Source organism: Rhinoraja longicauda, chromosome 29 (genome assembly GCF_053455715.1).
Source record: "Rhinoraja longicauda isolate Sanriku21f chromosome 29, sRhiLon1.1, whole genome shotgun sequence".
In the NCBI taxonomy this organism is placed as follows: domain Eukaryota; kingdom Metazoa; phylum Chordata; class Chondrichthyes; order Rajiformes; family Arhynchobatidae; genus Rhinoraja; species Rhinoraja longicauda.
The window spans coordinates 28,710,946-28,737,566 of record NC_135981.1 but is presented as its reverse complement, the minus strand read 5'-3'; the positions used below and the strand labels follow the sequence as shown (position 1 = coordinate 28,737,566).

The 26,621-nt window shown below is 46.3% G+C and overlaps 1 protein-coding gene across 1 annotated transcript in view; it reads right to left on the bottom strand.

The window, feature by feature from the left end:
* LOC144607741 (protein FAM171A2-like) overlaps window positions 1–26,621 on the bottom strand; it is a 217,105-nt gene that overhangs the window by 34,576 nt on the left and 155,908 nt on the right. The window contains exon 3 of the mRNA XM_078424780.1: window positions 19,729–19,821. Coding sequence (XP_078280906.1) covers window positions 19,729–19,821 — 93 coding nt within the window. The remainder of the gene's footprint in view (window positions 1–19,728; window positions 19,822–26,621) is intronic.

Below are 26,621 nucleotides of genomic sequence, written 5' to 3'. Positions count from 1 at the left end.
CACAAAATATCACCAAGTTCTTTAGACATCAGCTATCAAAGAAAAACTAATTTCACCCTTTAACATGACAGCTACTTATGCTTTTTCAGACATAAACAGCGTGGGGTCAATCGGAGAGCATAAACGCTGTCGATGTTGGACTATCTTTGATCGGACGTTGCTGGCTTTACCTTACACGAAACGTTAGTCCCTTATCATGTATCTGTAAACTGTAAATAGCTCAATTATAATTATGTATTGTCATTCCGCTGATTGGATAGCATGCAATGTATCTCGGTACACATGACAATAAACTAAACTGTAATCTGGACTGGCAGCATCTCTGGATGGAAGCAATGTGTGACGCTCCGGGACGAGACCCATCTTCAGACCGAAGAAGAGTCTAGACCCGAAACATCACACATTCCTTCCATCCAGAGATGCTGTCTGTCCCGCTGAGTTACTCCAGCGTTTTGTGTCTATCTTTGGTGTAAACCAACATCTGCAGGTCCTTCCTACGCAAACTGTCATCTGAATTGACACCAATATAATTGATGAGTTTCCAAGAGAGCTGGTGCTGCAGTTATCAGCCTGTGCTCTGTGCGTTACAATTAACGTTTAGTGACATTTTGTGGATCATCTGTCAGACAGAAATGTCACCTCAGAGGACATCAATCGTAAGGTCACAAGTAACAGGAGCAGAATTAGGCCATTCGGCCTATCAAGTCTACTCCGCTGTTCAATCATGGATGATCTGCCTCTCCCTCCTAACTACATTCTCCTGCCTTCTCCCCACAACCTCTGATACCCGTACTAATCATGTAATGATTCGTGGTGCGGTGGTGTGGAAGTCCACGCCACAGAAGGTAGAAGCAGTGCGGACACGTCTGCTCAGTGACAGATCAGAGATGGCCTTAAGCTTCAATGTACAGAAAATAAATCAGAGAGGGTGATGCAGTGTTGCTGTTTGTCTGTAACCAGATCCTCTCATAATACGGGCCTACTGATTCCATGCACCGACGGTGCCCATCGTCACGTGGGCTCTGCACAGCGAGATTCGCTTTGCAGTGCGTGAGTCGCCATACTCTGGCGCCATCCACCAAACGTCCAAAGTCCGGTCCACGCACTCGATGTACTGGAGTGGCTCCCGATCCAGGCAAGCCCCAGGCTGCTGCACGGCCTCCTCCATCACCCCTCAACCACTCGGCCCGCCAACCCATGTCCCTCTCCTCGCCTGACCCCCTCTGTCACCCAGGGGTGCCTCCTGCAACAGATCTTGAGGGTGCTGTAGGCAACACCCCGCTCCCTCTCCCCCCGGCTCACTCCTCACATCTGTCACATCCAGCGGCTCCCTTCTCGTCAGTTCTCCGGTCTTCGGGGCCGGGCTCGGTGGTCACTGAGCTTTCCCCCTGCACCATGGGCACCGTGTTGTAGGAAAGATATTGTCAAGCTTCAAAGGGCTCTGAAAAGCTTTTCATATTTTTCATATTTCAGATACAGCGCGGAAACAGGCCTTTTCGGCCCACCAAGTCCGCACCGCCCAGCGATCCCCGCACACTAACACTATCCTACACCCACTAGGGACAATTTTTACATTTACCCAGTCAATTAACCTACATACCTGTACGTCTTTGGAGTGTGGGAGGAAACCGAAGATCTCGGAGAAAACCCACGCAGGTCACGGGGAGAACGTACAAACTCCTTACAGTACAGCACCCGTAGTCAGGATCGAACCTGAGTCACCGGCGCTGCATTCGCTGTAAAGCAGCAACTCTACCGCTGCGCTACCTTTACGAGGATGTTTCCAGGACTAGAGGGTGTGAGCTACAGGGAGAGGTTGAGTAGGCTGGGTCTCTGTTCCATGGAGCGTAGATGGATGAGGAGAGATCTTTTGGAGGTGTACAAAATCATGAGAGGAATAGATCGGGTAGATCGAGTCTTTTACCCAGAGTAGGGGAATCGATGACCAGAGGAAACCGGTTCAAGGTGAAGGGGAAAAGATTTGATAGGAATCTGAGGGGTAACTTTTTCACACAGAGGGTGGTGGGTGTATGGAACAAGCTGCCAGATGGGGCTGGGACTATCCCATCGTTTATGAAACAGTTACAGGTACATGGATAGGACAGTTTTGGAGGGATATGGACCAAGCGCAGGCAGGTGGGACTAGTATAGCTGGGACATTGTTGGCCGGCGTGGGCGAGTTGGGCCGAGGGACCTGTTTCCACACTGTATCACTCTATGACTCTATGACTCTAGTGTAGCTGGGACATTGTTGGCCAGTGTGGGCGAGTTGGGCCGAGGGGCCTGTTGCCACACTGTATCACTCTATGACTCTATGACTCTAGGTGGTGGCCCGCCAGGTCTTTCTTCGCGGCAGTCAGCCAGGTCTGGGGGATCGGCGGCTTACCCCTACGAGTCATGTCCCGCCAGGTCTTCCTTCATCAGCCCACCAGATCTCCTGGGCAGGTTCCCCGCACCATGGTGGCCCGGGACCCTCTGCACCTAAGATGGTGGCATGTGTACAAGAACACTTTGGCCCTACAAACTCAGCGGGTCAGGCAGCATCTCTGGAGAATATGGCTAGGAGGTGTTTGGGGTCGGAAACCTTCTTATGATATAATAATGCCAATGCCGGAAGAGAGGAGGGCCAGGACAAAAGGACAAAGCCTGGCCAGTAACAGGTGGAGACTTGCGGTAACAGGTTTTGATAGGTAGATGTAGATGGTTGGACAAAGGCCAGAGATGAAAAGACAGAAAATGTGAGACTAAAGGATGTGAGTCATGAAGCTGGAGGAAGGAACATAGTTGGAAGGGGAGGGGAGAAATAGGTACAAGTACGGGTGGAGTGCAGGGGACAGAGGAAGCAAAGAATGCAGGTTGGGGTGGGGGGGTGTGTGGGTAGAAAGGCCCGGTGGGGAAGAAGGGAGAGCAAGAGGGTGAGTCTGTAGTTATTTAAAATTGCAGGATTTAATGTTCATATTTGGGTTGTACCACCATCCAGGGTCCCCAGGGGTCCTTCCGGGTGAGACAGAGGTTCATGTGCACCTCCTCCAATCTCACCCACTACACCTGACGTTTCCAATATGGCCTTCTGTACATCAATGAGACCAAGTGCAGACTTGGAAGCCATTTCGCCAGACACTTGCGATCGGACCCCCATGGCCTACGGGATCTCCCGGTTGCTGCCATTTTAACCCCCCTTCCCATTCCCACCCTGACCTCTCTGTCCTGGGCCTCCTCCACTGTCAGAGTGAGGCCACACAAACTAGAGAAACAGCAACTCATATTCCACCCGGGTAGCTGACAACCCAGTGGTATGAACTTTGTATCCCCCCCCCCACTCCCCCTCCCCTATGCCCCACATGGACTCTCACCTATTTCTCCCCTCCTCCCCTTACACCTACAATTCTTCTTCTGGCTTCAGCCTGAAACCCCCACCAGGTAGTGAAGAAAGCGAATGGTATGTTAGCATTCATAGCAAGAGGATTTGAGTATAGGAGCAGGGAGGTTCTGCTGCAGTTGTACAGGGCATTGGTGAGACCGTACCTGGAGTATTGTGTACAGTTTTGGTCTCCTAATCTGAGGAAAGACATTCTAGCCTTAGAGGGAGTACAGAGAAGGTTCACCAGATTGATCCCTGGGATGGCAGGACTTTCATATGAAGAAAGACTGGATAGACTAGGCTTATACTCGCTGGAATTTAGAAGACTGAGGGGGGATCTTATTGAAACATATAAAATTCTTAAGGGGTTGGAGAGGCTAGATGCGGGAAGATTGTTCCCGATGTTGGGGAAGTTCAGAACCAGGGGTCACAGCATAAGGATAAGGGGGGTCTTTTAGGACCGAGATGAGAAAACATTTCTTCACACAGAGTGGTGAGTCTGTGGAATTCTCTGCCACAGAAGGTAGTTGAGGCCAGTTCATTGGCTATATTTAAGAGGGAGTTAGATGTGGCTCTTATGGATAAAGGGATCTGGGGGTATGGAGAGAAGGCAGGTACAGGTTACTGAGCTGGATGATCAGCCGTGATCATATTGAATTGCGTTGCAGGCTCGAAGGGCCGAATGGCCTACCCCTGCACCTATTTTCTATGTTTCTATGTTTCACATTTTGCAACTCTTCAATCATTTTATGTTACACCTGTCTTTGCATCTCTGGCCTTTCTCCAACCCCCACCAGTATCTGCCTGTGAAACCCTCACCAGTATCTGCCGGAACCCCCCACCAGTATCTGCCTGTGAAACCCCCACCAGTATCTGCCGGAAACCCCCACCAGTATCTGCCTGTGAAACCCCCACCAGTATCTGCCTGAAACCCCCACCAGTATCTGCCTGTGAAACCCCCACCAGTATCTGCCGGAACCCCCCACCAGTATCTGCCTGTGAAACCCCCACCAGTATCTGCCTGAAACCCCCACCAGTATCTGCCTGTGAACCCCCCACCAGTATCTGCCTGAAACCCCCACCAGTATCTGCCGATTATTTGCCAGGCTTTGCCCAGCCTCTACTTTCTTCCAATTTTCTTTTCTCCCCCTCTCAATCTGTCTGAAGAATGATCCTGACTTGAAACATCACCCATCTCTGTTCTGCAGAGATGCTGCCTGACCTGCTGAATTACTTTGTGTCATTTTTGGATCAACATTATTACCTAGGTGATAACAGGCCCATCCACACACAATGTTCAACCACCCATTTATACACTATCCTGACCATAACCTGTTTTATTTTCCCCCACATTCCCATCAACTCCTCCCCAATTCTACCACGATCTACACTTCAGGGGGAATGTATAGTGGTCAATTAACCTTCCAACCTTCACGTGTTAGGGATGTGGAAGGAATCCAGAGTATCTGGAGGAAACGCACGCAATCAGACGGTAAACGTGGGACTTCACAGACAACACCGGAGGACAGGACCTTTCTCCCAGGGTGGACGTGTCCAACACAAGAAGCCGTAGCTACAAAGTGAGAGGGGGGGAGTTTAATGGAGATGTACGGAGCAAGGTTGTGTGAGAGTGGTGGGGGCCTGGAACACATTGACGGGGAACGTGGTGGAGGCAGACACGATAGTGGCGTCCATGCGGTTTGTGCATCGGCACATGGAAGTGTAGGGAACAGAGGGATATGGGTCAGGTACAGGGAGATGACATCAGTTTAACCTGGCATCATTGTGGGCCATAAATCTCTGTCCCACTTAGGCAATTATTTAGGCGACTACAGGAGACCAGGCTGTCGCCACACAGTTACCGGGGTGTCGCCTGTATGGTCATGAGTAGTCTCCTCAGTTGCCCAAAGAGTCGCAGCGTCTTTCTGGTCGCCGCTGGATTTTCAGAATGTTGAGAATTTTTTGGCGACAGTGGGTTTGACGCCAATGATCGTAGCTTGACGTCTCCTGACGTCTCCTGACGTAGGTGCTGTCGTAGGTTGTCTCCAGGTGACGTAGGTTGTCGCCGGTGCTGACTTCGGTGAATTCCATTGGCGAATACCCACGTCAACCGGCAACAGGTACCGGCGTCAAAACCGGAGGCCAAAATGACGTGAATTGTCTTCAGTTGTCGCCGACAGGGTCGTAGCTTGTCGTAGCTTGTCGCGGGTGGACGTAGCTTGACTTCGGTTGTCGTAGGTTGCCACCTGTGTGGTCGTAGGTTGCCGTAGGTGCGGTCGTAGGTGGACGTCCTACTCGCGACGATTGGGTCGCAGGTTGTCGGTAGCTAGCCGGAGCTTGCCGTCGACTAGGTGGTAGGTTGTTGTTGTTTGTCATGGACATTGTCGTAGGGGGGTCCAGTCGCCGTTTTTTCGGCGACATGCACCGACTATGACAGTCACCGGCAGTCGCCTAAAAAATTGCCTAAGTGGTACCGGCCCTTTACTTACGGTCTGTTCCTGTGCTGCACTGTTCTGTGTAGGAAGGAACTGTAGATGCTGGTTTAAACTGAAGATAGACACAAAATCAGGAGTAACCCAGCGGGACAGGCAGCATCTCCAGAGAGAAGGAATGGGTGACATTTCGGGTCAAGTCTAAAGAAGGGTCTCGACTCGAAACAGCACCCATTCCTTCTCTCCAGTGATGCTGCCTGTCCTGCTGAGTTACTCCAACATTTTGTGTCTATCCGCACTATGTTCTGTGTTCAACCTGGGTAAGCTGCAAGGTAGTAGTGCTGCATCTAAATAAAACCACATATTTAGGGAAATCTATATACACAGTCAACTGTACCATTAGCTAAACCAATAGATTTTCTAATTTTCTTGCCTATTACCTGAAAATATAAACAAAACTAAATAAAAGTTTGACAATAAAACCAATGAGTACCATTTCCCAACAGCCCCACATATGGTAAATGACATGTCTCCTTGTCTAAAGCTGTTACAACTGTACATAATGATTAAATGTGTGTGGCCTGCATTTGTGAGCTCAAAGCATAATTCACCAATTACTTACTATACAATTTCAACGACACATCTAAAATATTGAGCAATAACAAGCCCAATTTTGAACGTTAATGTTTCTTCCTGCGTTCCACTTTGTTTTCAAACGTGCCCCATTCATAACAGAACTTCTATTTCTTGTCCCTTTCCTTGTCCCCTTTCCTTTTCTAAGATGATTGTTTACAAATCATCACCTTCCCAGAAGCTAATTAATAGCAATCAACATATCTGCCGTGACTAATGCTCTATCCTTTTTAGGTTTAGATTTATTATTGTCATGTGTACTGATGTACAGTTAAAAGCCTTGTTTGCATAGAACATAAAAGAGTACAGCACAAGAACAGGCCCTTCGGCCCACATCAGTGCCGAATATGACACCACGACCATCTCGTATGTAAGATAGACACAAAAAGCTGGAGTAACTCAGCGGGTCAGACAGCATCGCTGGAGGAAAGGAATAGGTGATGTATCGGGTCGAGATCCTACCCACCTCTTATCTACCTGCACATGATCCATACCTCTCCATTCCCTCATATCCGTGTGCCTATCCAAAAGCCTCTTAAATGCCACTATTGCACCTGCCTCCAGCACCATCCTTGGCAATGAATTCCAGATACTCACCACCCTCTGTGTAAAACAGTTGCCCTGCGCATCGCCTTTAAAACTTGCCCTCTAGTACATTGGTTTTCCATCCTGGGAATAAGGTTCTGACTGTCTACCCTATTTATGGCTCCCATAGTTTTACATATTTCAGACTTTTAGAATTTAGACTTTAGAGATACAGCTCGGAAACAGGCTTTTCCACCCACTGAGTCTGTGCTGCCCAGCGATCACCGCGTACACTAGCACAATCGTACACACTAAGGACAATGTTACCAAAGCCAATTAACCTACAAACCTGTACTTCTTTGGAGTGTGGGAGGAAACTCCCACACTCTTTTAAAAAAATCAGTTTAGTTCAGAGATACAGCACGGAAACAGGCCCTTTTGGCCCGCACACTAACACTATCCTATACCCACTAGGAACAATTTTTACATTGATACCAGATTATCACCACTTCTGAGAAATATCCCCCTCCTTCTGGATTCCAGAGGGGAAATTATTGGGAAAATTATTTCCAGGGCTTCATGGAAGAAAAAATAAAATAAAAATTGAAGGTATCACAAAATGCCGGAGTAACTCAGCAGGTCAGGCTGCATCTAGGAGAGAGGGAATGGGTGACGTTTCGGGTCGAGACCCTTCTTCAGACAGTCTGAAGAAGGGTCTCGACCCGAAACATCACCCAATCCCTCTCTCCTAGATGCTGCCTGACCTGCTGAGTTACTCCAGCATTTTGTGATACCTTCGATTTGTACCAGCATCTGCAGTTATTTTCCTACACAAAAAAAAATTGGGTAAGGCTCTGCAAAGACACCACAAACTAATCAACCAAATCCCATGGGTTGTTACTCCGCCATGCTGTTGCTGGATCAAGGTTAGGAAATGCCTCAGTTTTGTTTTAGTTTATTTATTGTCACGTGTACCGAGGTACAGTGAAAAGCTTTTGTTGCGTGCTAACCAGTCAACGGAAAGACAACACATGATTACAATCGAGCTGTCCGCAGTGTACAGATACATGATAAAGGGAAAAACATGAATAACGTTTAGTGCAAGATAAATTCCAATGAAGATAGTCCAATGAGGTAGATAGTAGCTCAGGACTGCTCTCTAGTTGTTGGTAGGATGGTTCAGTTGCTTGTTAGCCATTGGGAAGAAACTGTCTCTGAATCTGGAGGTGTGCGTTTACACACTTATGTACCTCTTGCCCGATGGGAGACGGCAGAAGAGGGAATGGCCGGCTTGCGACTCACCCTTGATAAAGCTGCTGGCCTTGCCGAGTCAATGAAAGGGAGGTTAGCTTGTGAGATGGTCCGAGCTACATCCACAATTCTCTGCCATTTCTTGCGGCCTTGGATGGAGCTGTTCCCAAACCGTGCTGTGATGCATCCCGATGCATGTGCCTACTTTGAAGAAGTTCACCTCCTCTCTCCGATGAGGATTCTGCAAGACTCTCTCTTGCTGCTACTGATTGTATGCCTTCTTGTCACCTTCCCCATAACTAACAATGAACCATTCTACATTTTCCTTGATCATCGTCCTCTTTAATCTGTGTTTTCACACCTTACTCTTCCATATCTCTGCGGCTCCCTCTCCCCTGACTCTCAGTCTGAAGAAGGGTCTCGACCCAAAACGTCACCCATTCCTTCCCTCCAGAGATGCTGCCTGACCCGCTGTGTCTATCTTTGGTGTAAGCCAGCATCTGCAGTTCCTTCCTACACTATAAATAAAGGTTGTTGCTCTCATAACACTCAAGGCATCTGCATATCTAAACACAAATAAGATCCTCATTAATTCATCCTCATTAACTGTGCAGCATCCTCTCGCTGATTGTATTCCTTGTTGCCAGCTCCCCCTCAGCTAACAGCGAGCCACTCTACATTTTTGTTGAGCATCGACCCCTTTGATCTATGTTTTTATATGTTCACATCTCCCCCTCCCAACTCTCAGTCTGATTAAGTCTTTTTTGCAATCTCAATCATCAGGAATCTAGCAGTACAATCACAGCTGGATTCCTAAATGATATGATGTTCAGTTTAAGAAAAAAAAACAGCAAATTACATGGTGCTGAACGTCTGTTAAAATCTTTGCCACTTTCTCTTCTCATTTTATGCTTCATATCCGATGTTGACTTTATACCACGAGATACAACTCCTTGATGTAACTCAAGGGAAATTATGCTGACAAGGAGTTGCGATAAAGACACTTAGTCCTTCATTTCGTCTAGACAGAGTTGTGAAAATAGCAATTAAAGCTCTGTTGAACAATGTCGGGCATGGAGACCCATTAACAGATAAAGCACAAAGTCTTGCTTCCCCGCCACTTCTTCTCCGGGTAGAAGGGGGAAGTCATTAAGTACCTGGAAATAGCAAGGAGGAGGACAATTCCCGGAAATGGCAATCAACTACAAAAAGTTTAACTATTTTCTACCCTTCAAGGACACCCTCGTTTCTCCCAATTGTAACTTCTGTCAATGGAACTACATTGTTGTTTCATAAAAATAGGCATTAAATGCTGGAGAGACTCACTCAGGCAACATCAGTGGATGGAAACATAGATACATAGAAAATAGGTGCAGGAGGAGGCCATTCGGCCCTTCAAGCCAGCACCACCATTCAATGTGATCATGGCTGATCGTCCCCAATCAATAACCCATGCTTGCCTTCTCCCCATATCCCTTGATTCCACTAGCCCCTAGAGCTCTATCTAACTCTCTCTTAAATCCATCCGGTGATTTGGCCTCCGCTGCCCTCTGTGGCAGAGAATTCCACAAATTCACAACTCTCTGGGTGAAAAAGTTTTTTCTCACCTCAATTTTAAATGGCCTCCCCTTTATTCTAAGACTGTGGCCCCTGGTTCTGGACTCCCCCAACATTGGGAACATTTTTCCTGCATCTAGCTTGTCCAGTCCTTTTACAATTTTATATGTCTCTATAAGATCCCCTCTCATCCTTCTAAACTCCAGTGAATACAAGCCTAGTCTTTTCAATCTTTCCTCATATGTACAATACAATACAATATATCTTTATTGTCATTGTACAGGGGTATAACGAGATTGGGCACAGGGGTACAATGAGTCCCGCCATCCCAGGGATCAATCTGGTGAACCTACGTATGGGTGGAAGGAATGGGTGATGCTTTGGGTCGAGACCCTTCTTCAGACCGAGTGTCAGCGAAGAGGGAGACACAAAGATAAGAAAGGGTAAGGTGTAAAAATGAGACATCAAAGGGGATGGAAAATCAGGCAAAATAAAGAATAGATCTTTGTTAGTCAGGTAGTGTAGAAAAATAACTGCAGATGCTGGTACAAATCGAAGGTATCACAAAATGCTGGAGTAAATCAGCAGGTCTGATAACATTTAATCAGGATAGTTAGACTGGTCGGTGAACTAGGATGGCGAGGAATGGAGAGAGAGGGAAAGCAAGGGGAAGGGTCTTGATCTGAAACGTCACCCATTCCTCTCTCCATAGATGCTGCCTGTCCCGCTGAGTTACTCCAGCTTTTTGTGTCTATCTTCGGATACTATGAGTTAGCTCTCTATCCTGGCCAAAGGAACATCTTTTCCATACACTGTTATGGAAGAGGTCATAGAGGTATGAAGCGCGGAAACAGGCCCATCGGCCCAACTTCTCCATGCCGACCAACATGCCCCATCTACACTAGTCACTAGGTGAATGACCATTGCGTACAGGATCAGAGGCGGTCTATGCGGATGAGATGTTTATGATGAATTGAAGAGGATTCAATGCCTCAGTCAGGCCCCAATTAGCCCCCAATTTGTTCATAGGTTCATAGGTTATAGGAACAGAATTAGGCCATTCGGCCCATCCACTCTGCCATTCATTCATGGCTGATGTATCTTTCAACCCCATTCTCCTGACTTCTCCCCGTAACCCCTAACACCCGTACTAATCAGGAATCTGTCAATGTCTGCCTTAAAGATATCCATTGATGGCCTCCACATCCTCCTGTGGCAATAAATTCTACAGGTTCACCACCCTCTGACTAAAGAAATTCCTCCTCATCTCCTTTTTAAAGATACGGTCTTTTATTCTGAGGCTATGGCCTCTGGTCCTAGACTCTCCCACTATTGGAAACACCCTCTCCACATCCACTCTTTCCAGGTCTTTCACTATTCAGTAAGTTTCAATGAGATCCCCCCCTCAGCCTTCAAACCTCCAGCGAGTACAGGCCCAGTGCCGACAAACGCTCAAGATATGTTAACTTAGTCACCCCTGGGACCATACTTGTAAACCTCCTCTGCACCCGCTCCAGCGCCAGCACATCTTTCCTCAGATTTGGTGCCTAAAACTGCTCACAATACTCCAAATGCGGTCTGACCAGCGCCTTATAAAGACTTAACATTACATCTCTTTTGTACACTAGTCCTCTCGAAGTAAATGCTGGAGTGTTTCAGGAGTGATGTCATCAAAGGGGATGCAGGGGTGAAAATGTGAGAACCTATTCTTGGGATGACTTGGAGAAGCAGGATTATCCAAGCAAACATTCACCAATGTTATTAATGCTGGGACTACAACGCCACACTTTGACCCAGTCAGAAATAAGTCATGATTTAAATATGGAGTTATAGAGTGATCATCACAGAGTCATACAGTACAGCCCAACTCATCCACACAGTCCACAATGCCACACGCAAGCCTCCCATCTGCCTGCACCTGACCCACATCCCTCTATACCTCTCCTGTCCATGTACCTGTGCAAATGTCTTAAATGTTGTTATAGTTTCTGCCTTGACTGCATCCTCTGGCAGCTCGTTCCATATACCCACCACCCTCTGGATGAAAAGGTTCCTCTTACATCTTTCTCCTCTCACCGTAAACTTATACCCTCTAGTTCCTGATTGCCCTACCCTGAGGATTAAAGATGGCCCAACCTCTCCCAATAGCTCAGGCCCTTGGGTCCTGGCAACATATTTGTAAAGCTTTTCTGCACTCTTTCCTGCTTAATGGCACCTTGCCTATAGCAGGGTGACCAAAACTTAAAACAATACTCGAAATGGGGCCTCACTAATATCCTGTACAATTGTAACATAACATCTTAATGTGTACGTTCAATAACCTGCCTCATGAAGGTCAATCTACCAAAAGCCTTTTTCAATATCCTATCTACATGCGACGCCACTTTCAAGGAACTAAGTACTTGCATTCTCTTGTACATGCACTGGATGCCTCTGCTCCACTGCGCTTCCCCAGTGTCCCTCCATTCTCTTGTACATGCACTGGATGCACTGGATGCCTCTGCTCCACTGCGCTCCCCCAGTGTCCCTCCATTCCCTTGTACATGCACTGGATGCCTCTGCTCCACTGCGCTCTTTGGTGTCGTCTGCAAACTTACCAATCATGCGTTGTATATTCCTATCCAAATGGTTGATATAAACCACAATCAACAATGGACCCAACTCCGATCCCTGAGGCACACCATTAACCACTGGCCTCCAGTCCAAAAAACAATGTTCCACCACCACCCTCTGCTTCCTCTTATGAAGACAATTCTACATCTAATTAGCTAGCTCTCTCTGGAACCCATGTGATCTTATCTTCCAGAGCCAGCCTAGCAAAAGCTTTGCAGGTCCATATAGATCTCATCTACAGCTTTGCCCTCATCAACTTTCTTGGTTACTTATAAAAAACAAAATCATTACACACGATCTCCCACACACAAAGCAATGCTGACAATCCTTAATCAACCAGTCTTTCCAGAAGTCGTTATACAGTATGTTACCCCTCAGAATCTTCTAGCAATTATCCTGTCACACAGTGTCACGGTGGCATAACAGTTGAATTGCTGCCTTACAGCGCCAGAGACCCAGGTTTGATCCTGACCACGAATGCTGACTGTACAGAGTTTGTACGTTTTCCCGGTGATTTGTGTGGGCTTTCTCCAGGTGCTCCGGTTTCCTCCAACATTCTCTGGATGCTTTCAAGAGAGAGCGAGATAGAGCTTTTAAAGATAGCGGAGTCAGGGGGTATGGGGAGAAGGCAGGATCGGGGTTCTGATTGTGAATGATCAGCCATGATCACATTGAATGGCGTTAAACAATAGACAATAGGTGCAGGAGTAGGACATTCGAGCCAGTACCGCCATTCAATGTGATCATGGCTGATCATTCTCAATCAGTACCCCGTTCCTGCCTTCTCCCCATACCCCCTGACTCCGCTATCCTTAAGAGCTCTATCTAGCTCTCTCTTGAATGCATTCAGAGAAATGGCCTCCACTGCCATCTGAGGCAGAGAATTCCACAGATTCACAACTCTCTGACTGAAAAAGTTTTTCCTCATCTCAGTTCTAAATGGCCTACCCCTTATTCTTAAACTGTGGCCCCTTGTTCTGGACTCCCCCAACATTGGGAACATGTTTCCTGCCTCTAAAGTGTCCAACCCCTTAATAATCTTATACGTTTCGATAAGATCACCTCTCATCCTTCTAAATTCCAGTGTATACAAGCCTAGTCGCTCCAGTCTTTCAACATACGACAGTCCCGCCATTCCGGGAATTAACCTAGTAAACCTATGCTGCACGCGGTGCTGGCTCGAAGGGCCGAATGGCCTACTCCTGCACCTATTGTCTATTGTAACACTCCAAATACAGTGTTAATGTACAGGTTTGTAGGTTAATTGGTTTCGGTAAAATTGTAAATTGTCCCTAGTGTGTATAGGATAGCGTTAGCATGCGGGGACCGCTGGTTGGCATGGACTCGGTGGGCCAAAGGGCCAGTTTCTGCACTGTGTCTTTATAACTAAAAATTAAAACTAAAAAATGTATGTATGTCTTATTCCTCAGAATCCTCCAGCAATGTTCCTACCGCAGATTTCAGGCTCACTGGTCTAGTGATTTTTCGTTGCAGCCACTCTAAAACATGAGTCACCCTCCAGTCTTCTGACACCTTCACTTGTGGGAACAATGATTCATATTTCTAATCTAGGGCTTCTGCCACTACTTCTCTCGATTCCCACAGTGCCCTTAGATATATCTGAGTATGCCCGAGAGTTCTATCTACCTCCATATGTGTGAGGTCATGCAGCACCTCCTCAACTGTAATACGGACTGTTCTCAAGATATTTCCATTAACTGCCCCAAGTCTTTATGGCTTTCTCTGCTCAACTCTAAAAATGGAGGATAAATATTTTCTGAGGACATTGCCCACCTCCTGCGGCTCCACACATACATGACCACTTTGTCTCTGAGGGGCACTAGGGTCTTAGTTATCCTTTTTCCCTTCATACGATAAAATCTTTTTGTATTTTCCTTATCTGCCAGAGTTTAGTTTAGAGATACAGTGCGGAAACAGGCCCTGTGGCCCACCGAGTCCGCACCAACACACACTTGGAACAATTTACAATTTCACCAAGCTAACATGGCACAGTGGTAGAGTTGCTGCTTTACAGCGCTTACAGCACCAGACACCCAGGTTCAAAGCTGACTACGGGTGCTGTCTGTACAGAGTTTGTACGTTCTCCCCATGACGGGCTTTCTCCGAGATCTTTGGTTTCCTCCCACACTCCAAAGACGTACAGGTTTGTAGATTAATTGGCTTGCTATAAATGTTATGTGTTAACGTGCTGGGATAGGTGGTTGTCGTTGCCTCGGTGGGCCGAAGGGCGTGTTTCCAGACCGTATCTCTAAACTAAACTAAACTAAAATTAGCCTGCAAACTTATACTTCTTTGGAGTGTGGGAGGAAACCGGAGCACCCAGGGAAAACCCACGCAGGTCACAGGGAGAACGTACAAACTCTGTGCAGACAGCACCCGTAGTCAGGATCTAACTCACTGTAAGGCAGCAACTCTACCGCAGCGCCACCGTGCCGCCTGAGTTATCTCTTGTCCCTTTTCCGTCCTCCCGATTTCCTTCTTTAGCATGTATCTGGACCAGACCATCTTCAGATTGCTATTTTCCCATCTCTCCAGCCACAGGATAATGTTCCTTGTGTATGTAGGCAAGAGGTGGAAGTGCAAAATCAAAGTTCTAACTAGAATCCCAAAATATTATCTTTGGCCCGACTATCCAGGAATACAGGTGTACAGTAGAGAGCATATTGACTAGTTGCATCATGGCCTGGTTCAGCAACTTGAACGTTCAGGAGTGGAAAAGACTGCAAAAAGTTGTGAACACTGCCCAGTCCATCACCGGCTCTGACCTCCCCACCACCGAAGGGATTTACCGGAGTCGATGCCACAAAATGGCAGCCAGCATCATCAGAGACCCACACCACCCTGGCCACACACTCATCTCACCCCTGCCATCGGGAAGAAGGTACAGGAGCCTGAAAACTGTAACGTCCAGGTTCAGGAACCGCTTCTTCCCTACAGCCATCAGGCTATTAAACACTACAACCTCAAATAAGCTCTGAACTACAATAGACTATTATTATTATCATTATTATTATTGTTATTATTATTACTATTATTATTGTTATTATTGCACTACTGTTAATGGTTTTTTCTCACGTTTATTATATTGTTCACAGTGTACTTTGTTTACATATTGTGTTGTACTGCAGCAAGTAAGAATGTCATTGTTGTATCTGGGACACACGACAATAAACACTCTTGACTCTTGGAGTACTCAGGTTACCAGTGCACCATAAATCACCACATGCTGGTCCTCCCCAGGTAACAAACGCCTGGTGTAAGCACAGCCCACACACACCAACGAGCGTTTGGGAGAGCAGTGGGACGGAGTTGCCGGCAGCTGCAGGCATCTTCTGCTGTGTGGGGATTTAGTTTCCGGCAATATCTCAATGCCTGTGCCGAACATGATATCAAACCTCTCTTATCTACCAAAGCGTAACCCATGTTTCTGGTTGATTTAAATGCACTGTTTTAACTGCTTTGAGGGGTGGCACGGTGGCGCAGCGGTAGAGTTGTTGCCTTCCAGTGCCAGAGACCCGGGTTCAATCCTGACTACGGGTGCTATCTGCACGGAGTTTGCACCTTCTCCCTGTGACCGTGTGGGTTTTCTCCGGGTGCCCCAATTTCTTCCTAAATTAAAATACACGCAGGTTTTTAGGTCAATTGGCTTTTGTAAATTGTCCCTGGTGCGTACAATGGAACTATTGTAGACAATTGGTCAGCGTGGACTCGGTGGGCTGAAGGGCCTTTTATTCCATGCTGTATCTCTAAACTAAACCAAACTAAAATTAACCATTGCCCACTTTAGCCAATATTTTAATTAAATATATTGCCAGGCAGCAGTATTGCGGATTTGTGGACTGTTTGGATTATGAATAGTTCTGGACAACAGAATCCTGTGGTAATCAGGACAGGATCTACACTGATCAGATCTATGTGGATATAGTGTTATGTGGGGCATTTGACAAAGCTTGCCTCAGATGCATAACATCCACAAAGAACAGTTCAAATAAGGCTGTAAGTGATGATGGAATGGACTAGATGACCAAACTGCCCCTCCCTGAGGCATATGGCACACACCTCTGGTGCTCAATACATTGATGATGCATTCAGTTTAGGTTTAGATTTTGCCATGTATACAGTGAAAACCTTTATTCAAATCAGATAATGTATCATGTAATCATTGCATCTCCTCTCTCTCCATCCCTCCCCCACCCTAGTCGTTGTACTGGGTTCACTGTCATCCTCTTGAGTTCCACTTCCTGTATAACTCATTATCACCTACCCCACAGCCAACAATGGACCATTGTGGGCTCCACCTTTCCTTGATCATCGTTGCTTTTTGCACATCTTTCATTCATTTGTCCTATGTACCTTCTATATCTCTCGTTTCCCTCTCCCCTGACTCTCAGTCCAAAGAAGGGTCTTGACCCGAAACGTCATCTTTTCTCCAAAGATGCTGCCTGACCCGCTGAGTTACTCCAGCTTTTTGTGTCTGTCCGGTTTAAACCATCACCTGCAGTTCCTACCTACACAAATCAGATAATACTACAGATAAATGCAATCAACCCAATGTTAAGTACAACAGGTAGAGCAAAGGGGAAGATGCAGAACATCGTTCTCAGCATGTAGCACATCAGTTCCATAAATGATGTTGACAATGGGGTGGAGGTGAATCGGACAGTACCCGAGTTATGGAAAGACCGTTGAGAAGTTTGATAACAGAGGTAAAGAAGCTGTTCCCGAGAGAGCCTATTCTGAGAGCGAGCCTCCCCTCAAGTAAAACCGCAACGAATAGTTTTAATTATCCAAACTACCAGTGCATTCATTACAGTGGAGATTGTGGGGTGATTTGTTCAAACTTTTAAGATGTTAAGGAAACTCTGAAGAATATAGGAAGCATGCCTGGTGGTTAGGCTTAGCACCACAACAGACATCCACGAGTGAAACTGGTAGGACTTCCACAAACAAAACTTGTGGTAGGATTTCCACAAACTGGTAGGACTTACAAAAACAATTGGCGCTAGGCTCTGGAGTCTACCGAAACCTTCCTTGTCCTTGTCTGCACAAAAGATTTTAATTAAAAACCTGAGCACATTCAGCATAGGTTACAAAACCTCTTTCTAATTCTCTACGTGTTTGACGTGTTTACATTCACAAACCACAAACCGCTTCTGCATGTTTGGACAGAGTTTGCACTAAATTACTTTGCCGGTGGAAGCCTCCTGAGCAGCCGGTTGTACACAGGGAGGCTTTGACCGCTCGATGGATAGGAGCTGCATGGCGGCACGATGGCGCAGCAGTAGAGTTGCTGCCTCACCGCGCCAGAGACGTGGGTTTGATCCTGACTATAGGTTTTGTCATGGAGTTTGTACCTTCTCCCTGTGACCTGTGTGTGTTTTCTCCAGGTGATCCGCATTCGTCCCACACTCCAAAGACTTGCACGATTGTAGGCTGATTGGCTTGGTAAAATTGTAAATTGTCCCTAGTGCGTGTAGGATTGTGTTAGTGTGCGGGGATCGCTGGTCGGCATGGACTCGGTGGGCCGAAGGGCTTGTCTCCCCGCTGTATCTCTACACTAAAGTAAACTAAACTAAGCTGGATTTCCACAACTTTATCCGCTGGTCTGTGCCCCCACATTCTGCTGCAAGATTCCAACAGACTTCAAACTGAAGTCGTGACCCTATGAGCCGCAAGTCTTATTGATTGATTGAAATAAGCAGTATGGAAACAGGCCATTCGGCCCACTGAGTCCAGGCCGACCATCGATCACCCGTTCACACAACTCCCATGTTATCCCACTTTCGCCTCCACTCCCTGCACACCAGGGACAATTTACAGAGGCTGATTAACCTACAAACCTGCACATGTTTGGGATGTGGGAGGAAACTGGAGCACTCAGAGGAAACTCACAAAGTCACAGGGAGAACGTGCAACTCCACATAGACTGCACCTGAGGTGAGCATCGAACCCTGTTCTCTGGCACTGCGAGGCAGCAACTCTACCGCTGTGCCACTATGCCACCTATAACACAACATCAATGCCATGACCTGACCACAAAGGTCCCGGTTACCATCATAACCCTTCACACTCACCTGAACGTTTAATCATCCCTACACCTGTACAGCTCATGACCTCTACAGGCTCATGGGGAAATGGCCGCTGTACACATTGGTGGCAGCCGATGAATGTTGCAGGATAAGGGCCTGGTTATAATTGAACAATGCTATGCAGAGGAGCCCAAATCACACACATGCATTAGCCCACCACACATCTCCAGATTAATTCACCTTTAAGGTCTGGAAAACGTTTCTGATCACAAAGTTCAACTACAGATACGTTTATGTCCACAGTCCTAACCAAACTGCTTTAGATTTGCTTATATGTTTACAAAGAGCTTTGAAAATTCAAGTTCGACGTAGGCATTGGAGGGATCGGCAGCAAAATATTGCAGGTCACACATCACTCACTGCCTGAATGACAGAACAGGGTCAAGGAGCTAAACATTATACTTGATAAAGATAGACACAAAACGCTGGAGTAATTCAGCAGGACAGGCAGCATCTCTGGATGCAATGAATGGGTGATGTTTGAAGTCTGAAGAAGGGTCTTGACCCGAAACGTCACCCATTCCTTCTCTCCAGGGATGCTGTCTGTCCCGCTGAGTTACTCCAGCATTTTGTGTCTATGTTTGGTGTAAACCAGCATCTGCAGCTCCTTCCTTCACATGATTACAATCATTACATTCAATGATTTCCATTACATTGTCAGAATTGAGAAAACAAGGAATATTATCTCAATAAATAATTGCACAACTGTTATTTTTGATACCCTTTCTTTCATTTTATCCCGTTGACTAGTGTTTTTGATCAGTTCTACAAATTTCAAACACAAAGCTGCACTTGAATAGCATCTGCAGTAAGTTGGTAAATCCATAGACAATAGACAATAGGTGCAGGAGGAGGCCATTCGGCCCTTCAAGCCAGCACCGCCATTCAATGTGATCATGGCTGATCATCCACAATCAGTACCCCGTTCCTGCCTTCTCCCATATCCCTTGACTCCGCTATCATTAAGAGCTCTATCTAACTCTCTCTTGAAAGCATCCAGACAATTGGCCTCCACTGCCTTCTGAGGCAGAGAATTCCACTGATTCACAACTCTCTGAGTGAAAAAGTATTTTCTCATCTCCGTTCCGAATGGCCTACCCCTTATTCTTAAACTGTGGCCCATAGGAATACAAACTTGAATTGAATAAACAATGCCACCCCTACCAGCTGAATAAAGATTCACATTGAAGAAGACCACTTCCCCACAAATGAGCGCAGAAGGTTCAGTTGAATAATCCTCACTTACCTGGTGACCCCAGTAGGATTTGCACCACATCGTCGTACAGCATTAAGGTAGCTGGTCGCTCTGGTAGGAGATAGAGGCTCACCGATGTAAACACTGAGGGGAGAAAATACAGATTGTAGATTCAGGTTGCCCACTCCATTTAGAACTTGCTTTATTAAATCAGCAGACATTGTACACAAGTAGACACAAAGTGCTGGAGTAACTCAGCGGGTCAGGCAGCATCCCTAGAGATAATCAGCATCTGCACTTTGTATACAAGTACTTGACTTGTGGGATAAACCAGGAATATTATCTGTCCTTAATTAGTTCAGTTTAGTTTATTGTCACATGTACCGAGGTTCAGTGAACAGCGTTTGCTGCGTGCGATCCTGTCAACGGAAAATCAATACACGATTACAATCGAGCTGTTTACAGTGTACAATACAATACAATACAATACAATACAATATATCTTTATTGTCGTTGTACAGGGGTACAACCAGATTGGGAATGCGCCTCCCATATGATGCAATAACAGATACATGATAAGCGAATAACGTTTAGTGCAAAGTAAAGCCAGCAAAGTCCGATCAAGGCTAGACCCAGGGTAAAGTAAGAAATGTTGCTGTAGGAATAGAGATTTAAGAGTGTTGAGTGATTGTAATGTGTGACTGTAAATCTGCTTCTGTGGTTAGCAGGTAAATATTCGCCTGGATTGGACGCCATCTAGGCAGCTCAACATAATGTAGATAGCTTCTCATTACTTACCACAAACTCAGTGGCGTGAAACCAAACATAACGTTTACCTTTTGAAACAAATGTTTTATATCATTTGCATGTTTAAAAGTGCTATGTGGCACATCACAACTTTTGATGTGCATTGTGTGCTGTAGGCAACTTTCACACTGAGAAAGACAGACAAATGAACAGGTAAATATCACTTTGTGGCATCGGTCAAAGATCACATATCAGCCCAATACAGTTTGCTCCTTTGAATGACACTTTGATAGCTCATAGAACATGAAATAGGCCCTTCAGCCCACTACCCATGCTGGCCATCAAGCACCTAGTTATACTGATCCTACCTCATTCTCCCCGACATACTCCTCATCTCTCCCGTAGGCTCTGCACTTCTCTGCACTTACCTGCACATTGGAAGCACCTTCTAGCAGTCAATTAGCCTACTAACAGGCACAGCTTTAGAATGTAAAGGAAACCCTAGCAACTGGAGAAAACCCAGTTGGTCATCGGAGAACATGCAAAGTCCACACAGACAACGCCTTTGGGGGCTGGTGAATCTGTGGAATTCATTGCCTCAGATGGCTATGGAGGCCGCCAATGGATATTTTTAAGGTAGAGATTGGCAGATTCTTGATTAGTATGGGTTATAGGGAAAAGGCAGGAGAATGGGGTTGAGAGGGAAAGATAGATCAGACATGATTGAATGGCAGAGTAGACGATGGGCCGAATGGCCTCATTCTGCTCGAAGAATTTATGAATGCCGGTGGTCAGGATTGAACCTGGATTACTGGAGCTGTGAAGCAGTGGCTCTACCAGGTCTGCCACCTTTTATTTTAATAATTGTATATGCCTTAATTTTAGGCTTTCATGTTATGGTTAATCTTTCTCTCCATTGTTACTCTGCCATCTGTAAAGAAATTCGATGCTTTGCTTCCAGTTCCTCAGCTTATTTACACCCCTCCCCCCTCCTCCCTCCGCCCTTCACGACATTCCTTGCACCACAAACCTACATTGTCAGAGACATTTGTCTGAGCTGCTTAAGTTTACTTTATTTTACCTTATAGAAACAGCATGGAAACAGACCCCTTTGGCCCACCGAGTCTGCGCTGCCCAGCGATCACCCTATGCACTAGCACCATCTTACCCACTAGGGTCAATATACCATTTTTACCGAAGCCATTTAACCTACACACCTGTACGTCTTTGGAGTGTAGGAGCAAACTGGAGCACCCGGAGAAAACCCACCAGTCACAGGGAGAATGCAGAAATTCCATACGAACAGCACCGGCAATCAGGATCAAACCCGGGTGCCCTGGCACTGCAAGGCAGCAACTCTACCGCTGTACCACCACGCCCCACACCCCAGCAGCTCAGGTACTCCTGACCAGGAAAGGATCACTGGGCTCAGCTGAGAAAGGGAGCTCAAGAGAAAAGCCTTTGTTGGTTTTCGTTGTCCAAAGACACTGGTTGACAACAGAGTTTGGCAACCGGGAGATCAGAAGGTGTTTAGCAAAATGATCGGCCAGTCTCCCGTTTGGTCTCACCAATGCTTAAGAGTCCATATCTTGAACAACGGAGCCCTACCTGATCTCCCGGTTGCTGGACACTTTAATTCTCCTTCCCTTTCCCACACTGACCTTTCTGCCCTAGGCCTCCTCCATTGTCAGAGGGAGGCTAAACACAAATTGGAGGAACAGCATCTCAAATTTCGTTTGGGCATCTCACAGCCCAGCAGTATGGATATTGATTTCCCTAACTTCAAGTGACCCATGCCTTCCCTTTCTCTCCATCCCTCCCCCAACCAAGTCTCACCAGCTTCTCGTTCGCACCTGGCAAACATTCATTCATTTTTTTATAGCTCTCTACATCCCCATTTATATCTCTCGTTTGCTTTTCCCCCGACTCGCAGTCTGCAGAAGGGTCTCGACCCAAAACGTTTTCTCCAGAGATGCTGCCTGTCCCGCTGAGTTACTCCAGCATTTTGTGTCTATCTTCGGTTTAAACCAGCACCTGCAGTTCCTTCCTACACAACGAACAAACCTGTACATCTTTGGGATGTGGGAGGAGACCAGAACACCCAGAGAAAACCCACATGATCACAGGGAGAACGTACAAACTCCGTACAGACAGCACCCGTAGTCAGGAACGAACCTGAGTCTCTGGCACTGTAAGGCAGCAACTCTACCCCTGCCCCAGATGTTGGTAGGAACATGGTATTTTCTTGAACCAGAGTACATTATTCACCTTGCCAAATTCCAATGCAGGGTAGGGAGAGCAGCAAAACCTATCATGTTGTGGTGAAAGATGAGGCTCTCTGGATGATGGATTTATTAACGGTCTTCCTGCATTTTTTTTCCTCCCTATCTAAAATCAAGAGGATGTGTACTTGGCAGCCTGTGGAGTGGCTGGGCAGGAAGATTAATCACTCAATCAGCGGGGAGGAGTTCTCAATCTACTGCACATATGTAAATACCTTCAGGCTACTCAAAGCAAGCTACTCAACACCTGTTAATGTTACGACCCGATTTTGTTTTTAGTCAGTGAGCAGACCGAAAAAAACCCCACATTTTATTAAAACAACAGCAAGGCTGCAGATTATGGGATGATGAAAAGATGCATCTTTGTTAAATCTATTCAACTGGCTTTGATTCATAGTCATAGAGTCTAACAGCATGGAAACAGGCCCTTCGGCCCAACTTGCCCATAATGACCAACCCCATCTACACTAGTACTTGCCCACACTTAGCCCCTATCCCTCTAAAGCTGTCCTATCCATGTACCTGTCTAAATGTTTCATAAACGTTGCGATATTATCTGAATAGTGTTTGTATAGTATCTATCAGCCACTCTCATTGTAAATAACATTTAATCAACTGCGATATCAGGTACATTCAGCTTGTTAGCACACTCCATAATGAATTATTTTCAAGGTCAAACAAACTGAAATCAGGGGAAAAATAATGAGGCTATTCTCTGATCACTACAGATGGCCTATTATTCTAGTTACAAACTAGACTAGTTTAGTTTAGTTTCGGGATACAGTGTGGAAACAGGCCCTTCAGCCCACCGAGTTCACACCGACCGACCAGCGATCCCTGCACACTAGCACTGAAGTGATGATCCCTAATGTGTTCTCAATGCAATTCCCAACATCTGATGAACACTGTGTGCCTTGACCAGCTAAGACCCTGCCAACCATGGGAGGTCACAGTGTCCCACAAAAACACACATCCCCGATACAAGGTCAGCCTAATTCAGGGGGTGCAGCGGTAGAGTTGCTGCCTTCCAGCACCAGAGACCCGGTTTCAATCCTGACTACGGGTACTGGCTCTAAGGAGTTTGTACACTCTCCCTATGACCACGTTGGTTTTCTCTGGGTGCTCTGGTTTCCTCCCACACTCCAAAGACATACAGGTTTGTAGATTAATTTGTTTCTGTACATTGTCCCTAGTGTGTAGGATAGTGCTAGGGTACAGGTGATAACTGGTTGGCTTGGACTGGGTGGGTTGAAGGGCTTGTCTCCACGTTGTATCTCTCAACTAAAGTAAGCTAAAGTGATGAACCTTGCAGTTGCATTTGAAGATCCAGTGAGTTCAGCATCTGGGTGTCTACTCTCTCCTCCCTGCAGTACAAATACTGACAATAACGTGTACAGCACCCAAATAGGCCACCCAGCCCTACTAGTCCATGCCAAAGTTTACCTCATCTTTCTCTCTCCAATTCCAGTGTTGTGCTTAACTCTCTTCACTCCCAAATGCTTACAGCATTTATCACTTCCACACTATTCTTCTCAGTCACTGACTAAGATGATGCCCCATCTACTTTAATCCAGCCTGCCTGCATTTGGCATCTATGCCTCTAAACCCTTCCTATCCATGTACCTGTCCAAATGTCTTTTAAATGTCATCATAGTACTTGCCTCAACTACCTCCTCTGGCAGCTCATTCCATACACCCACCACCCACTGTGAAAACGATGCTCCTCGGATCCCTATTAAATTGAGTTTGAGTTGAGTTTATTGAGGCCACTCCCTCTTCTCCCCTCTCCTCTCTGGCAAGAGGTACAGAAGTGTGAAAACGCACACCTCCAGATTCAGGGACAGTTTCTCCCAGCTGTTATCCGGGATGGTGGGATTGACATATGATGAAAGAATGGGTCGACTGGGCTTATATTCACTGGAATTTAGAAGGATGAGAGGGGATATTATGGAAACATGTAAAATTCTTAATGGATTGGACAGGCTAGATGCAGGAAAAATGTTCCCAATGTTGGGTAAGTCCAGATCCAGGGGCCACAGTTTAAGAATAACGGGTTGGCCATTTAGGACTGAGATGAGGAAAAACTTTTTAACCCAGAGAATTATGAATCTGCGGAATTCTCTGCCACAGAAGGCAGTGGAGGCCAATTCACTGGATGTTTTCAAGAGAATTAGATCTAGCTCTTAGTGCTAAAGGAATCAAGGGAAATGGATAAAAAGCAGGAACAGGGCACTGATTTTGGATGATCAGCCATGATCATATTGAATGGCGGTGCTGGCTTGAACGGCTGTGTGGCCTACTCCTGCGCCTACTTTCTATGTTTCTGTGTTTCTATAGTTCTGTAGTTCACTGTTCCTACACCATCCCCCCTCAGACTCTCCTCTTGTTCACATAACAGCTGCTGGTTTGACTGAGTTTACCCTGCTGTCCTCTTGGCCTGGTCCCTTTCAGCTTTGTACTCCCCACTCAGCAGCACAACTTTACTGTTCCTCCATTAAACCCCAAATGCTCTATTGTCCACCTTATTCACCACAACCATCCTCTGTTTAAAAGAACAAACACACTGAAGGCCTGCCTTTAGAACAGGAGACCAGCACAGTACAGCACATGTACAGGCCTTTCAGCCCACAATGCCTGCACTGACCACGACGCCAAGACCAACACTTACCTGCCTGCACATGATCCATATCCCTCCACTCCCTGCATATGCCCTGAGCCTATCTAAAACACTCTTAAATGCCACGATCGCATCTGCCTCCAGCACCTCCCTGGCATTCACCACCGTCTGTGTAAAAAAACGCCCCAAACATCTCCTTTAAAACTTTAGTGGAAACAAAATGCTGGAGTAACTCAGCGGGTCAGGCAGCATCTCAGGAGAGAAGGAATGGGTGATGTTTCGGGTCGAGACATTTCTTCTAGTTTCGATTTAAACCAGCATCTGCAGTTTTTCTGTCCTTAAAAACTTTGTCCATCTCACCTTAAAGCTATTTCCCCTCGTCTTTGATATTCCCAACCAGGGAAAAGAGTTAGAAGCATAAAAACATAGACAATAGGTGCAGGAGGAGGCCATTTGGCCCTTCAGGCCAGCACCGCCTTTCAATGTGATCATGGCTGATCATCCACAATCAGTAACCTGTGCCTGCCTTCTCCCCATACCCCTTGATTCCACTAGCCCCAGGAGCTCTATCTAACTCTCTTTTAAATTCATCCAGTGAATTGGCCTCCACTGCCTTCCATGGCAGAGAATTCCACAAATTCACAACTCCCTGGGTTGTGCCAGTCTACCCTAGTGATGCCTCTCATAATTGTAAACACTTCTATCAGGCCTGCCCTCAACCTCAGATTAGACGAGAAAATAATCCACGTCCGCCCAACTTCTGTGTGTGGCTAATTGCCCCTAATCCAGGCATCATTTTGCTACGCCTCCTCTCCACCCTTACCAAAGCCTCCACATCCTTCCTGTAATGGGGTGACCAGACTGATTAAGACTCCGTAAATGTGAACTACTTCCTGCTACAACCTCTAGGCATTACAATCCACCAGATGGTATCCTTTCTTCCATTAATCCCCTGTCTTCCCGACAGTTTGGTCCTTTGTTCAGCATTTTGGGCTCTGACCACTCATCTTTAATTAGTGGCCGAAAATATGTCATCAGCACAAACAAATTTGCCAACTGCACCATTTGTCCCTGACCCTTCACGGGAACAAAGTAACAGAATACTGTGTGCTCCTTCTGATATAAAACCTAGATGCTAAATGCTGCGTGGCATTACACACTGGGTCAACAAATTGTGCCCGCTTGTGGAAACATTTGCAAGACTTTTACTTGAAGTACGATGGCCTCACCAAGAATACTTTTCTTTTGATCCCATAACAGATCTGAAAAATTCCCCTGATGTTTTTGTGCGCAGCATA